General features: G+C 44.0%; 1 protein-coding gene across 1 annotated transcript in view; it reads right to left on the reverse strand.

The window, feature by feature from the left end:
• The window catches only part of SF3A3 (splicing factor 3a subunit 3), a 29,311-nt gene extending 18,052 nt beyond the window's left edge, over positions 1-11,259 (reverse strand). Inside the window, exons 1-11 of the mRNA XM_060089533.1 lie at positions 11,047-11,259; positions 10,718-10,765; positions 9,365-9,417; positions 9,153-9,258; positions 5,498-5,570; positions 5,030-5,121; positions 3,873-3,955; positions 2,591-2,729; positions 1,245-1,313; positions 519-586; positions 254-361 (exon numbers count right to left, since the gene is read on the reverse strand). Of these exons, the coding sequence (XP_059945516.1) occupies positions 254-361; positions 519-586; positions 1,245-1,313; positions 2,591-2,729; positions 3,873-3,955; positions 5,030-5,121; positions 5,498-5,570; positions 9,153-9,258; positions 9,365-9,417; positions 10,718-10,765; positions 11,047-11,142 (935 nt within the window). The 5' untranslated portion in view covers positions 11,143-11,259. The remainder of the gene's footprint in view (positions 1-253; positions 362-518; positions 587-1,244; positions 1,314-2,590; positions 2,730-3,872; positions 3,956-5,029; positions 5,122-5,497; positions 5,571-9,152; positions 9,259-9,364; positions 9,418-10,717; positions 10,766-11,046) is intronic.
• Positions 11,260-12,053: the final 794 nt, after the last annotated feature.

The following is a 12,053-nucleotide window of genomic DNA, read 5'->3' on the forward strand; positions in this document are numbered from 1 at the left end:
GGTAACAAAAGGTACCCAGGGCACAGTTTCAACTTTACAGACATCACCCACTCTCAGTCAGCTGAGTACAGACTGTCTTTGGTTTATAATAACAATGAGAGCATGCTCTGCCATTAGCAGAGAGAGAGCTGACTGGCTCTCAATGGATCAATAGTGGTGATAAAACAGGCTTTAAAATTTCTGTTGTTGTAAGAATTCTGCATGGGAATAAAAACTTTAAAGTGTCAGCAGAGGTGCGGCCCCAGCCACTCACCGCTTGGTGCCCTTTGACTTGGGATTTTTGGCAAACAGGGAGGTGTCGAGTGACTCCAGGGACTTTCCTTTGGTGCTGAATAGCCTCTGGGCTCGCTCTTCTAGGGTCCTAAGGATACACAAGGGGCAAAGGATTTCAGGATTACTTTATAGGCTTGCTTATCTTTGTAGTGGGGGGTGACAGAAAGAAGGGACTCAGAGCCACTTAGAAGATTGTGAAACACACAGTAAATGAGACAGTTCTGATAGAAAAACCAGCCTCTTACCCGCCGCACTTCAGGCCTAAAGCTAAGAGTGCAGATTTCAATCTGTCCAGACCCAGGGAGGCCAACTCCTGTATGAAAGAGACAAGTTACAATTTTATATAAATAGACTTGGAGAAACAACAAATGCTGAAACTTCGTCTTTGCAGGCTGGGGTGTGGGTGTTCCTAAAGCTGTGGCAAGACCACACATTCCACAGCCAATCTCCTAGCAGTACGCCCCAACTCTCCAAAGAGGCCTTGGGGGTTAAGTTCATACATAACCATACTGGTAGTGTTCCATTACCTCCACTACAGCTTAAGATGGTTAGAATTTTTAGTTTACAGTTTTCAAAGAAGTTGGATACACTTTTTATTCTTTTTTTTTTTTTTTTTTTTTTTGCGGTACGCGGGCCTCTCACTGTTGTGGCCTCTCCCGTTGCGGAGCACAGGCTCCGGACGCGCAGGCTCAGCGGCCATGGCGCACGGGCCCAGCCGCTCTGCGGCATGTGGGATCCTCCCGGACCAGGGCACGAACCCGTGTGCCCTGCATTGGCAGGCAGATTCTTAACCACTGCGCCACCAGGGAAGCCCCACTTTTTATTCTTTTTATCTTTCTACATTCTTTGTAGATGCTTGGCCCCAAGAACTGATGTCTTATCATAAGTTTATCACATTAAAAACAGGAGACCGAGTGATCCCTCTGAGGAGTGAACAGGCAAGACCAGCACAGTGGATAAAGAAAACATACCTCCCAGGAGGAGAATGCAGAGAGGTCAAGATGGGCTCCAGCATGGGTCAGGGCACTGCTTGTCTCTTTCTGGAAAGAACAATATGATGTTTATTAATACCCAGGTTTAGAATGAAAACAAGGGAGTCATCTAAAGTGCAGGCACACCTCAGAGACATTGCAGGTTCAGTTCTAGACCATCACAGTAAAACGAGTATCACAATAAAGCAAGTCACACGACTTTTTTGGCTTCCCGGTGCGTATAAAAGCTATGTTTATGCTATACTGTAGTCTATTAAGTACACAATAGCATTATGTCTAAAAAAACAATGTGCATGCCTTAGTTAAAAAATACTTTATTGCCGGGGCTTCCCTGGTGGCGCAGTGGTTGAGAGCCCACCTGCCAATGCAGGAGACGTGTGTTCGAGCCCTGGTCCGGGAAGATCCCACATGCCACGGAGCAGCTGGGCCCGTGTGCCACAGCTGCTGAGCCTGCGCTCTGGAGCCTGTGAGCCACAGTGCTGAGCCCACGTGCCACAACTGTGGAAGCCTGCGTGCCTGGAGCCCGTGCTCCACAACAAGAGAGGCCACCGCAATGAGAAGCCCACGTACCACAACGAAGAGTAGCCCCCGCTTGCTGCAACTAAAGAAAGCCCGCGAGCAGCAATGAAGACCCAGTGCAGCCAAAAATAAAATAAATAAAACAAATAAATGTATTAAAAAAAAAAACTTTATTGCTAAAAAATGCTAACTGCCACCTGAGGCTTCAGTGAGTCTTGGTAGTAACAAAAATCATGGATCACAGACCACCATAACAAAATGAAAATGGCACTAATAGATTTGCTTGACACAGGGTTGCTGCAAACCCTCCATCTGTAAAAAATGAACCATCTGAGAAGTGCAAGAAAGCAAAGTGCAGTAAGATGAGGTGTTCGTGTATCAGGTGCTGGTTGGCCCCTTATACACATGTATGAATAACAACCAAATGCCTACAAGAGCAGAGCAAAAAAAAAAACCAGATTGAAAAACTCCCAGAGATTTCAGGAAAACTCAAGTTTGTCCCCAGGAATGAAAACATAAAGATTTCTAGCATATAACTGTATCAGTTTTTGGTCAGTAGGAACCACAGAGCAGTAATGACATGGTTGGTGAAACTCCTGGGCCCAGCCAATGGCAAGTGGGCCCTGGCAAATCTCTTTCAAATTACACAGAGAAAACCCAGCATACTTGGCAGACAACATCTCATGGCCATAACTGATCTCAAGGGATCAGCACCTCATGCCCTAAAGCAGAGGCTCAAGATTACAGTAAAATGATTAGTTTACATCCCTGGCATGTCCTTCACCCACACCCCCACTGAAGCTCACCGGCCATCCAGGAAAAGTGCCATTCTCCCACTTCTTCTCAAACTCATTCTGAATTTTCCCAAAAAGTTCATTCTGATCTTGGAGAGGTTTCACTCTATCTGTGTAATCCTGAAGGTACTCAAGCAGCATCTCCAGATATCTACAGAGGAGTAAATAACACAGAGACAGCAAGGTTTCTATTTTTGATATACTGTCATGCCCTGTAAGACATACTTGTAATTCCAGTGAAACTAGTTTCTTCAAGTAATAATACTACTTTAAAAAATGAGGGGCTTCCCTGGTGGCGCAGTGGTTGGGAGTCCGCCTGCCGATGCAGGGGACACAGGTTCGTGCCCTGGTCTGCGAAGATCCCACATGCCGCGGAGCGGCTAGGCCCGTGAGCCATGGTCGCTGAGCCTGCGCATCCGGAACCTGTGCTCCGCAATGGGAGAGGCCACAACAGTGAGAGGCCCGCGTACCGCACAAAAAAAAAAAAAAAAAAAAAAAAAAAAGAGCTTACAATTGGCTTTCTCCTAATATGTCACCTTTTTAAAAAAAAAAACATTTATTTATTTGGTTGTGTCAGGTCTTAGTTGAGGCAGGCAGTCTCCTTAGTTGTGGCTCGCCAGCTCCTTAGTTGCGGCTCGCCAGCTCCTTAGTTGCGGCATGCGTGTGGGATCTACTTCCCAGATCAGGGATCGAACCCGGGCCCCCTGCTTTGAGAGCACGGAGTCTTAACCACTGCGCCACAAGGGAAATCCCTCTCCTAATATGTCATCTTGATTCTGACCTTTCCTATCTTCTTTCATCCTCATGATACAATTCCAAATACTAAAGTCTTAACTCACATATAAAAGATTTTAGGTAAAAAGAAAATGAGAAAAAGAGAGGAAGGTAGAGTACAGATTACTAAACAGGGGCATAACAACACAAACAAAACTTAAATCTATACATCAGACCCAGGCACTTAACTTCCATCACAATCTGAGAAAGTCTAATTTTTTCCCATTCAACTCCAAAGACACAGAGCCACCTGGATAGGAGACTTCCTTCTACAATGAGACAACATGAAGAACAGTATGGGTCTAAGATTGTGGATGTGCCCATAGACACACATTCTTCCAGAGCCAGAGTATTACGGTTTTGAAACCATGTCATTCAAAATTCCTATCCTCCAATAATAAACCTGGAAGTCATTCATATATGCCTTTCAGGCAACAAAATTCAAAACTGCCTTCAAACCTTCTCATTAAACAATCTTCTAGTTAAATCCAGTAGAGGCCTAGAAACTAGTAATGGCTACCTCTTATACTCTGCATTCTTCCTTTCTTTAGGAATGTCAAACAACTGGTCGAAGATTGACAGGTAAGTGATATAATCCAGCTTCTGGAAAGAGAAAAGAAATGACAAGAGATTCAGTTAGGTGTTTGCACCAAGTTGCAATATAATCTCCAATAAATGAGATTAAAATTGAGTGTTGCCTAACAAAGTAACAAGGCCCAGCTCACTTTAGTCTTTCCCCTGCCCCAACATTTAATTCCTGCACTGAGTGTTAATTCCACTGGACTGAGCAGAATATCAGATACACAATTAACTCCGTGAAATAAAGATCAAGTCAATAAACAATAAGTTAAAAGAAACATCTGTTGAACATTACTATTGGGTTGGCCAAAAAGTTCATTCAGTTAGCGAATATGTTTTTCAATAAAGTTCTTCGTGAAAATGAAAAATGTCTTTTATATTTACTTAAAACCAAATGAACTTTTTGGCCTACCCAATATATACAGGGCACTTGTTTAAAGACTGACACCCACTACATCCTAAAATAAGGTCCCAGAAGGTGCCATTTGTTCACTCATTTAATCACTTACTGAATATCTTTGGACCAAGTACATGGATACAGATGAGAACAAGACAGATAGAGGACTGTACTCATGGAGCTTAAAGTTTAGTCACAACTTTTGAGACATGTCCTCACAACCCCAAGAGAAATTTCATCATGTATTTCCTTGTGACCCTGAGACTGTCACATTAAACCTCAGCTCTTATGGTAAGTTATTTTCTAATATCTTTTAAAAGATATTAAATAGCCCTCCTGGCAGAGATTATGTTTTTGTATCTTTCATGTACCTACTACTCTGTATGCCTAACACAGAAGCTTGATGTGTATTTGTGAGTTTAAAAAAATTTTTTATTTTTACAAAAGCAAAATAAGCTTGTCGTAGTAATAAAATAAAATTTATTGGTAAGTAAAATATGCTTATTGTATTGACTGTAGAAACCCAACTTTCACTTTGAAAAGTGTTTCATTCCAAGAAAGCACATCACCTCTTTAATATTTACATAAGAGTTCCAGAACACAAGGAAGACACTCTTAATTGTTTCAGGTCTAGTAGCCCCAGCCCAGTGTCCTGACTCACCCCTAGAATCAGAACCACTCTCCCCTCTCCTGGGTCTTACCTCAGAGGCCTTCAGGTTAATGTATTTGAGGTAACAGTCATGGAGATCAAGGTAACGACCATATCCCTCTTCATCTGTGAACTCCACTAAGTCTGAAGGAATCAGATATCAAGATTCAGATACTAAAGACCAGTTTCTTGGTCTTGGCTTTTCAAGTGGACTGCATTGTTTCATAATGCAGCCCTTCACCCAAATATCCTCCCTCTAGTCACAAAGTGAACAGACCTCGCTTTTCTAGGCGAGTGAATTTGAGCTGGGCTAGCACAAAATGACTACTTTGTCCAAGGCCGATTCAGTATGACAATCTAGTCCAGACTTTCCTCTAGTCTAGCAAAGAGGAAATCAGTAAGAGAACCTGGCTATAAATTTCTCTGGGGCCATTTTCCAGGGCTCTGAGGGAAAATCTGAGCTCTGGTCATTAACCTGTACTTCTGCTAGTGCTGGATAGAAACATTAAACGCTACTTACTTTGTGCCTCTTCACTTGGATTCTCTCGAGCCTTCAGGAGCTCCTCAAATTCCACTGACATTGGCACACAGATCTGATGGGAAAAAGAGAAAAGCTCAAGTGGATATTTCAACATAGAAGTTGCCGTATCACAGAATGGACTATATAGAAAGTTGGATTTCTAACACTTTATTTGGCCTTGATTTTTCATTAGGAGCTTTCTTCTGTTTTCTAATTACCTTGCTTTTTCCTTTTCCTTTCTGCATTGTTTAACTAAAAATTGCTAAAATAACACATGCTCACAAAAACTCAAATAACACAAAAAGACAAAATGAAAAAAAATCAAGGTACAGGGCTTCCCTGGTGGCACAGTGGTTAGGAATCCGCCTGCCAATGCAAGAGACATGGGTTCAAGCCCTGGTCCGGGAAGATCCCACATGCTGTGGAACAACTAAGCCTGTGCGTCACAACTACTGAGCCTGCACTCTAGAGCCCGTTTGCCACAACTACTGAGCCCGTGCGCCACAACTTACTGAAGCCTGCATGCCTAGAGCCCATGCTCCCAACAAGAGAAGCCACCACAATGAGAAGCCTGCACACCACAACGAAGAGTAGCCCCCGCTCGCCGCAACCAGAGAAAAGCCCATGTGCAGCAACGAAGACCCAACGCAGCCAAAAATAAAATAAATAAAACAAGTAAATTTATATATATATATTTATATATATTATATATATATATATATATTATATATATATATATATATATATAATATATATATATATATATATATATATAAAATCAAGGTTCCCTTGGACTTCCCTGGTGGCACAGTGGATAAGACTCCGAGCTCCCAATGCAGGGGGTCTGGGTTCAATCCCCGGTCAGGGAACTAGATCCCACATGCATGCCGCAACTAAGACACCTGGTGCAACCAAATTAATAAATATTAAAAAAAAAAATCAAGGTTCCCCTTTAATAATTCTCCTGGGAATAGCTAACCACTGTCAACAGAACTTTTTATTATTTATTTATTTTTTATAAATTTATTTATTTATTCATTTATTTAATTTTTGGCTGCATTGGGTCTTCGCTGCTGCATGTGGGTTTTCTCTAGCTGCTGAGAGCGGGGGCTACTCTGCTGTGGTATGCGGGCTTCTCACTGCAGTGGCTTCTCTTGTTGCAGAGCACAGGCTCTAGGCGCACGGGCTTCAGTAGTTGTGGCTCACAGGCTTCAGCAGTTGTGGTTCATGGGCTCTAGAGCACAGACTCAGTAGTTGTGGCACAGGGGCTTAGTTGCTCCACAGCATGTGGGATCTCCCCGGACCAGGGCTCGAACCCGTGTCCCCTGCATTGGCAGGTGGTTCTTAACCACTGAGGCACCAGGGAAACCCAACAGACTTTTAAATGTCAGCCATTCCCAAACTCTGCTGCACATTAGAATCACCTGGGAGAGTGCTAAAAAATACTAACACACTTGATACCAATTTAATCAGAAGTGGTGGGGAGGTATCAGTACTTTTTAAACGCTCCCAGATTCAAATGCACAGCAAAATTTGGAAACCACTGCTCTATGTATTTAAATATATATATTTGTGTAAGGACATACAGGCAAGTGCAAGATTATTATTTTGTTTCTCACATAATTAGACTTATTTTTTTTTCCCTTAGTATATCTTAGGCATTCTTCCAATAATTTATTTAACCATTTATTCCTCATCACCTTTCTATCTGGGCTGGGATAAGGTTAACACACCAGAATGGTACTTGTGCCTTCTCTCTTGGTTACCAAAAGACTCAATACTCTACCTTCCAAAGAGGATGAGGAGACATAGGTAGGTGTGTGAGAGTACATTCATGTACCTCCACTTAACTTCAATAAATAGCCCCTCCTGTCTCGTATTTTCAGTCTCTTCATTTTTCCATCTGCTCCTTGAAGTATGTATGCCTTCCCTATTTTCCTTGTGATCCTCCTGCTTCTCCTCTCTTTTTTTCTGCCAGTCTTTCAAGTGCATGCTAAACACTCCACATTACTGTATCCTCATTATCTACTTGTGCCTCTGTGACCAGCTTTCCACTCCCACTTCTTCAACAGAGTAGCGACCCTGGCAGTTACCAATCAGCAACACCTGAGGGGCTTCCCTGGTGGTGCAGTGGTTAAGAATCCGCCTGCCAATGCAGGGGACACGGGTTCGAGCCCTGGTCTGGGAAGATCCCACATGCCGCGGAGCAGCTAAGCCCGTGCGCCACAACTACTGTCTAGAGCCCACGTGCCGCAACTACTGAGGCCCGTGCGCCTAGAGCCCGTGCTCCGCAGCAAGAGGCCACCCCAATGAGAGGCCGGCACACCGCAACGAGGAGTAGCCCCCGCTCACCGCAGCTAGAGAGACCCCACGCACAGCAAAGACCCAACACAGCCAAAAATATATAAATTAAAAAAAAAAGACCTATGCAGTAAAAAAAAGAAATAAACAAACAGACATAAACAACAGCGGATACCAGTGACTTCCTTTGTGAAACTCATTGGCTAAGCTTCAGTAAGACATTACCTGGAGCTGCCATTTGACCTGTGATGGATGGCTTCCCAGGCTCTTTTTCAGTTAAGTACCTTATTAAGAGTGTGCCCCAAGGCACACAGAAGCTGACAGTCTCCCTTCACACTGTCTCTCCCTCCCAGAACTCTATGATCCATGGCTTCAACCATCAAGTACATGTGGTAATTCTCAAGCCCCAGTCACCTAATTTCAACTGCTCGTGGGACACTTCTACCTAGATATAATGTCACCTGAAAATCTACATACATAAAAATTCATTTCCACTACAAATGGGTTGCCTCTTTCCTCGTTATTTCTATCAAGGGAACAACTTTTTAGTTACACAGTCATGAAAGCTCAGAGTAATCACTGACCTATCTCTCTCCACTTCTCCTACAGCCATGCCTCGCTCCCCCTTCCCCCAGAATTCCCTTGGTCAGCTGTGTAAGATGCTTAATGGATTCTTCAGTAACTGAGATGTAATCCCTGCTCCTTATCATTTTACAATATAGTGGGGCAGACATTCATTGTCATAAAATATGACAGAATCATAAAGATAGGAAAGATTAATTGGGGGAGTAAAGTAGACTAGGAAGGAATTTTCATGAAAGAGTAGGCCTCTGGACTGAATCATGAAGGTGTAATGATCACTGGAAGCGAGTAAAGCCTTTTTGTGTTAGTTGGATCCTCTAGGTAGCAGATTTTAAGACAGAGTTAGGAGCGCAAGTGGTTTATCGGGTGGGTATTATCCATTAAAGATAAAAAGGAGAGAGGAGGATTGGGCAGGGAGAGCCCAGATCATGATGAAGATAGGACAAAATCTTGACCAACCCAATGAGGAACTCTGGAGCAAAGATTACTCACTAGAAGAGTCTCACAATGGGCAGAAGTAACCAGGCCATGGTACCTCCACTGTGCTCAGTCACTGGTTGGGGGCTGCCCAGGAAAAGAATGGCCTTAGCTTAAAGCTGAGGGAGATCCTGAAAGCACTGGAGTTGCAGGATGTCACCTAGCTTCGCTGCTTGCAGCTAACTGGCGAGTTCTTTTTTGAAGGGACACCTGAGTGGCAATCTCCATTTTCCTTACACCTTTCCTTTGTATTCTCTTTGGACAGGTTTGGAGAAAATACTTTCTGAGGTCGTACCTCATTTGGGTGCTTCCGGTGGAATTCCTTTATTTGTTTGAGTCTATTATAGAATTCAGCAAATTCATTGGGTCCTGAAATGGCATTGAGCTCCTCCTTTCGTAACCTGCAATTTCAGAAAAAAATCCTGAGAACATGGAATACAAACTCAGTCCTTTAACCATGGCTCCTCAAAAGCAATAATTCCTGGATTGGCTGGGACTGTCACTTACCCATCCTTATCATCATACAAATCCCTCAGGTTCCCACTGACTTCCATATACCTCTGAAAGGCAAACACAAACCCATCAGGATGAAGCAATCTGTACAACTTAGACCCAAGGAACCAACAAAGGCTCTCTTGTCAAAGCCCAGGGAAACCTCAAGAGATATGGTGTTAAAAGTTCCTGTTCTTTCTGGTAACTTTAACAGACAGCACTGGTTTTTAGTTACTTTTTAAAACAGGTCATTTTGAAGATTAAGTAATGTGATTTGAGGGGTGGCAGAAAGTTCATATATTTAACTTTCCCTAGAAGAGTCATAAAAGAGAGCCATTGTCACCCTTTGGTAAACAGCAGTTCCCACCTAAGACACTCAAAGATAAAAGGGCAGTCCAAGATGATTTTCACTACTTCAAAAGGCTTGACTGAGGAGTGCACAGACTAAATAAAACATCACACAGTTTCTTTTGGATTCGAACTCAGGATGGTATGGGTACGTAGTCCCTTCTCCAAAACTTTTGGGACCAGATTTGTTTCAGAATTTGGAATTTTTAAGTTCAGGAAGGTACTGCATGCAATATCCCTAGTGGAATCTGGAACACATGTTAATAGTTCTGCAGTGAAACTTATGCATTACTTATTAAATGTGATAAAGACCATAAAAAGCCTCCCATCTGTTCAGATCAAGTCAGATTTTTGCCACTAAACAATTACCAGAACAAACAAATAAAAAACCTTTTGTTTTCAGATTATTTCGGATTTGGGAATTTAGATAAGGGATTAGGGGCTTTTAATATTAATTATCTCCCCCAAATTAGAAACTGTGATTAGGTCTTTTATTTTTTTCTAAACAGATTTCAAACATGCAAGAGTAGAGTGCATGGTATAACGAACCTCCATTTACCTACCACTTAGCTTTAACGTAAAAACGTATCAGTATTTTGATTTTAATTACTTTTCTAAAAGTAAGAAATTGAACTATTACTAGGAAAATGCAGTGTGGTAGGCAAAAAATACTTCAAATGCTTCAATACAGTGTTCTGGGAGGAAAAGAGTAATACACAGCATTCTCTTTTGGGGAGAAGGGAGAGTACCTCTCAGCCCGAATGGTTGACTCCTGGTAACTACTCATTACACACCCATAGGATACAGAATGCTCTAAGGGGCATCTTTCCAAGTAACTAAGAATGAATAAGAGTTCCCCATTCACAGAAGCGAGCAAGGGTGGTTAAGCACCCTTTGGCAGGCATACAAACCCTCGACTGGCCAACCTGGTTACCTCTGTCCAGGGCTCCAGGTGGTCACCCCCGCCCCCTTCTTCCAGCCCATCGCGACCCAAAGAGAAGTGGACAGCGGGCCACTCACATCTTGCATGGCCCGTGTGCGGTGGTCAGAATTGATCTGGTCCCGGAGCTGAAGAAAGGCAAACAGTGACACAAGACACCGTTAGTCGGAGTTCTGGAGTTGGGATGGCCGCCCAAGGGCGGAGCTTATCCGCTCAGGTCTTAGCGGCCCAAGCAGAGAGGCCTCTGGGCGCTGGGCCCGGGGGAAGGTTAGCTAGGCCGGAGCTCGGGTAGGGAGCCCCGGGAAGGGGCGGGCGCGGGGCAGGTCTGAGGACCGAAGAAAACTCTCGGAGATGGAACCCGGGCATAGGGCCCAGCCTCAGGGGTAGCCCCTGCCCAGGCCCCACTCACCGTGGACTTCTTAGTGAGCATCTCTTTAGCCATGACGTCCATGAGCCGTTCCTTCTCCTCGTGATAGCGCCGCTGCTGCTCCAGAATTGTCTCCATCTTCCCTCCGCCGCCGCCGCCGCCGCCTCAAATCAAGCTAGAACACCGACACTGCCGGAAACAACTCCTTCTGCCTTGCGCGCCCGCGTCCCTAAGAAGCGCGTCCGGTGACACCTAAGTTCCGCGGCTGCCGGAAGTTCTTCGGGGACTCGAGGAAAAGTGAGCACCACAGGAGACCCAGTCAGTGCTATGGAGACGGCTGCAGTGCCCCTGCTGGCCGGGGGTGTGTGGAGCGATGCCGAACGATTTGCAGGTGCCTCTAGGGGGCATACAGAAATCCACCAGCCTGGCAGTAAGGAATCTGACCTGGCTTCCCGGGGCTTCCTCGGCCGCGTGACCAGGCGTGTAGGGACCTGGACTGAGTAGTTGAAGAGCATGGATGGGTGCTGGGGAACCGGAACTTGTGTCTCCGGCTCTCAGTGTGACCTGTGACATCGTTTTTTCCTTCTCGGGACATCGGTGTCCTTGTCAGTAAGATGGGGATGATAGCGGGTTTCTTTTCTTTTCTTCTTCCCTCCTTCCCTCCCTCCCTCTCTTTTTTCTTTTTTGATACATGGAAACAACCGAATTGTCTATCAGCAGGGGACTGGTTAAATAAAATATGGTACATTCAAGCAGTAAAATGCTATACAGCTATAAAAAAAATGAAGCAAGTCTATATGCCCACTTCTAGGTGGAGAAATGAAAACGTATGTCCGTGTGTTCAGACGTTCATAGCAGCGTTATTCATTATCAAGAAAAACAGGACGTAACCCCCAAAAACCATTAACTGGTAAATGTACAAACCAAATGTGGTGTATCCATACGATGGAATGTTATTCAGCAATAAAGGAATGTTACAGTATGGATGAACCATAAAAACATCATGCTAAGTGAAAGAAGCCAGACACAAAAAACGACATGTATGTTGG

The sequence above is a fragment of the Mesoplodon densirostris genome, chromosome 2, assembly GCF_025265405.1.
Source record: "Mesoplodon densirostris isolate mMesDen1 chromosome 2, mMesDen1 primary haplotype, whole genome shotgun sequence".
Lineage (NCBI taxonomy): Eukaryota > Metazoa > Chordata > Mammalia > Artiodactyla > Ziphiidae > Mesoplodon > Mesoplodon densirostris.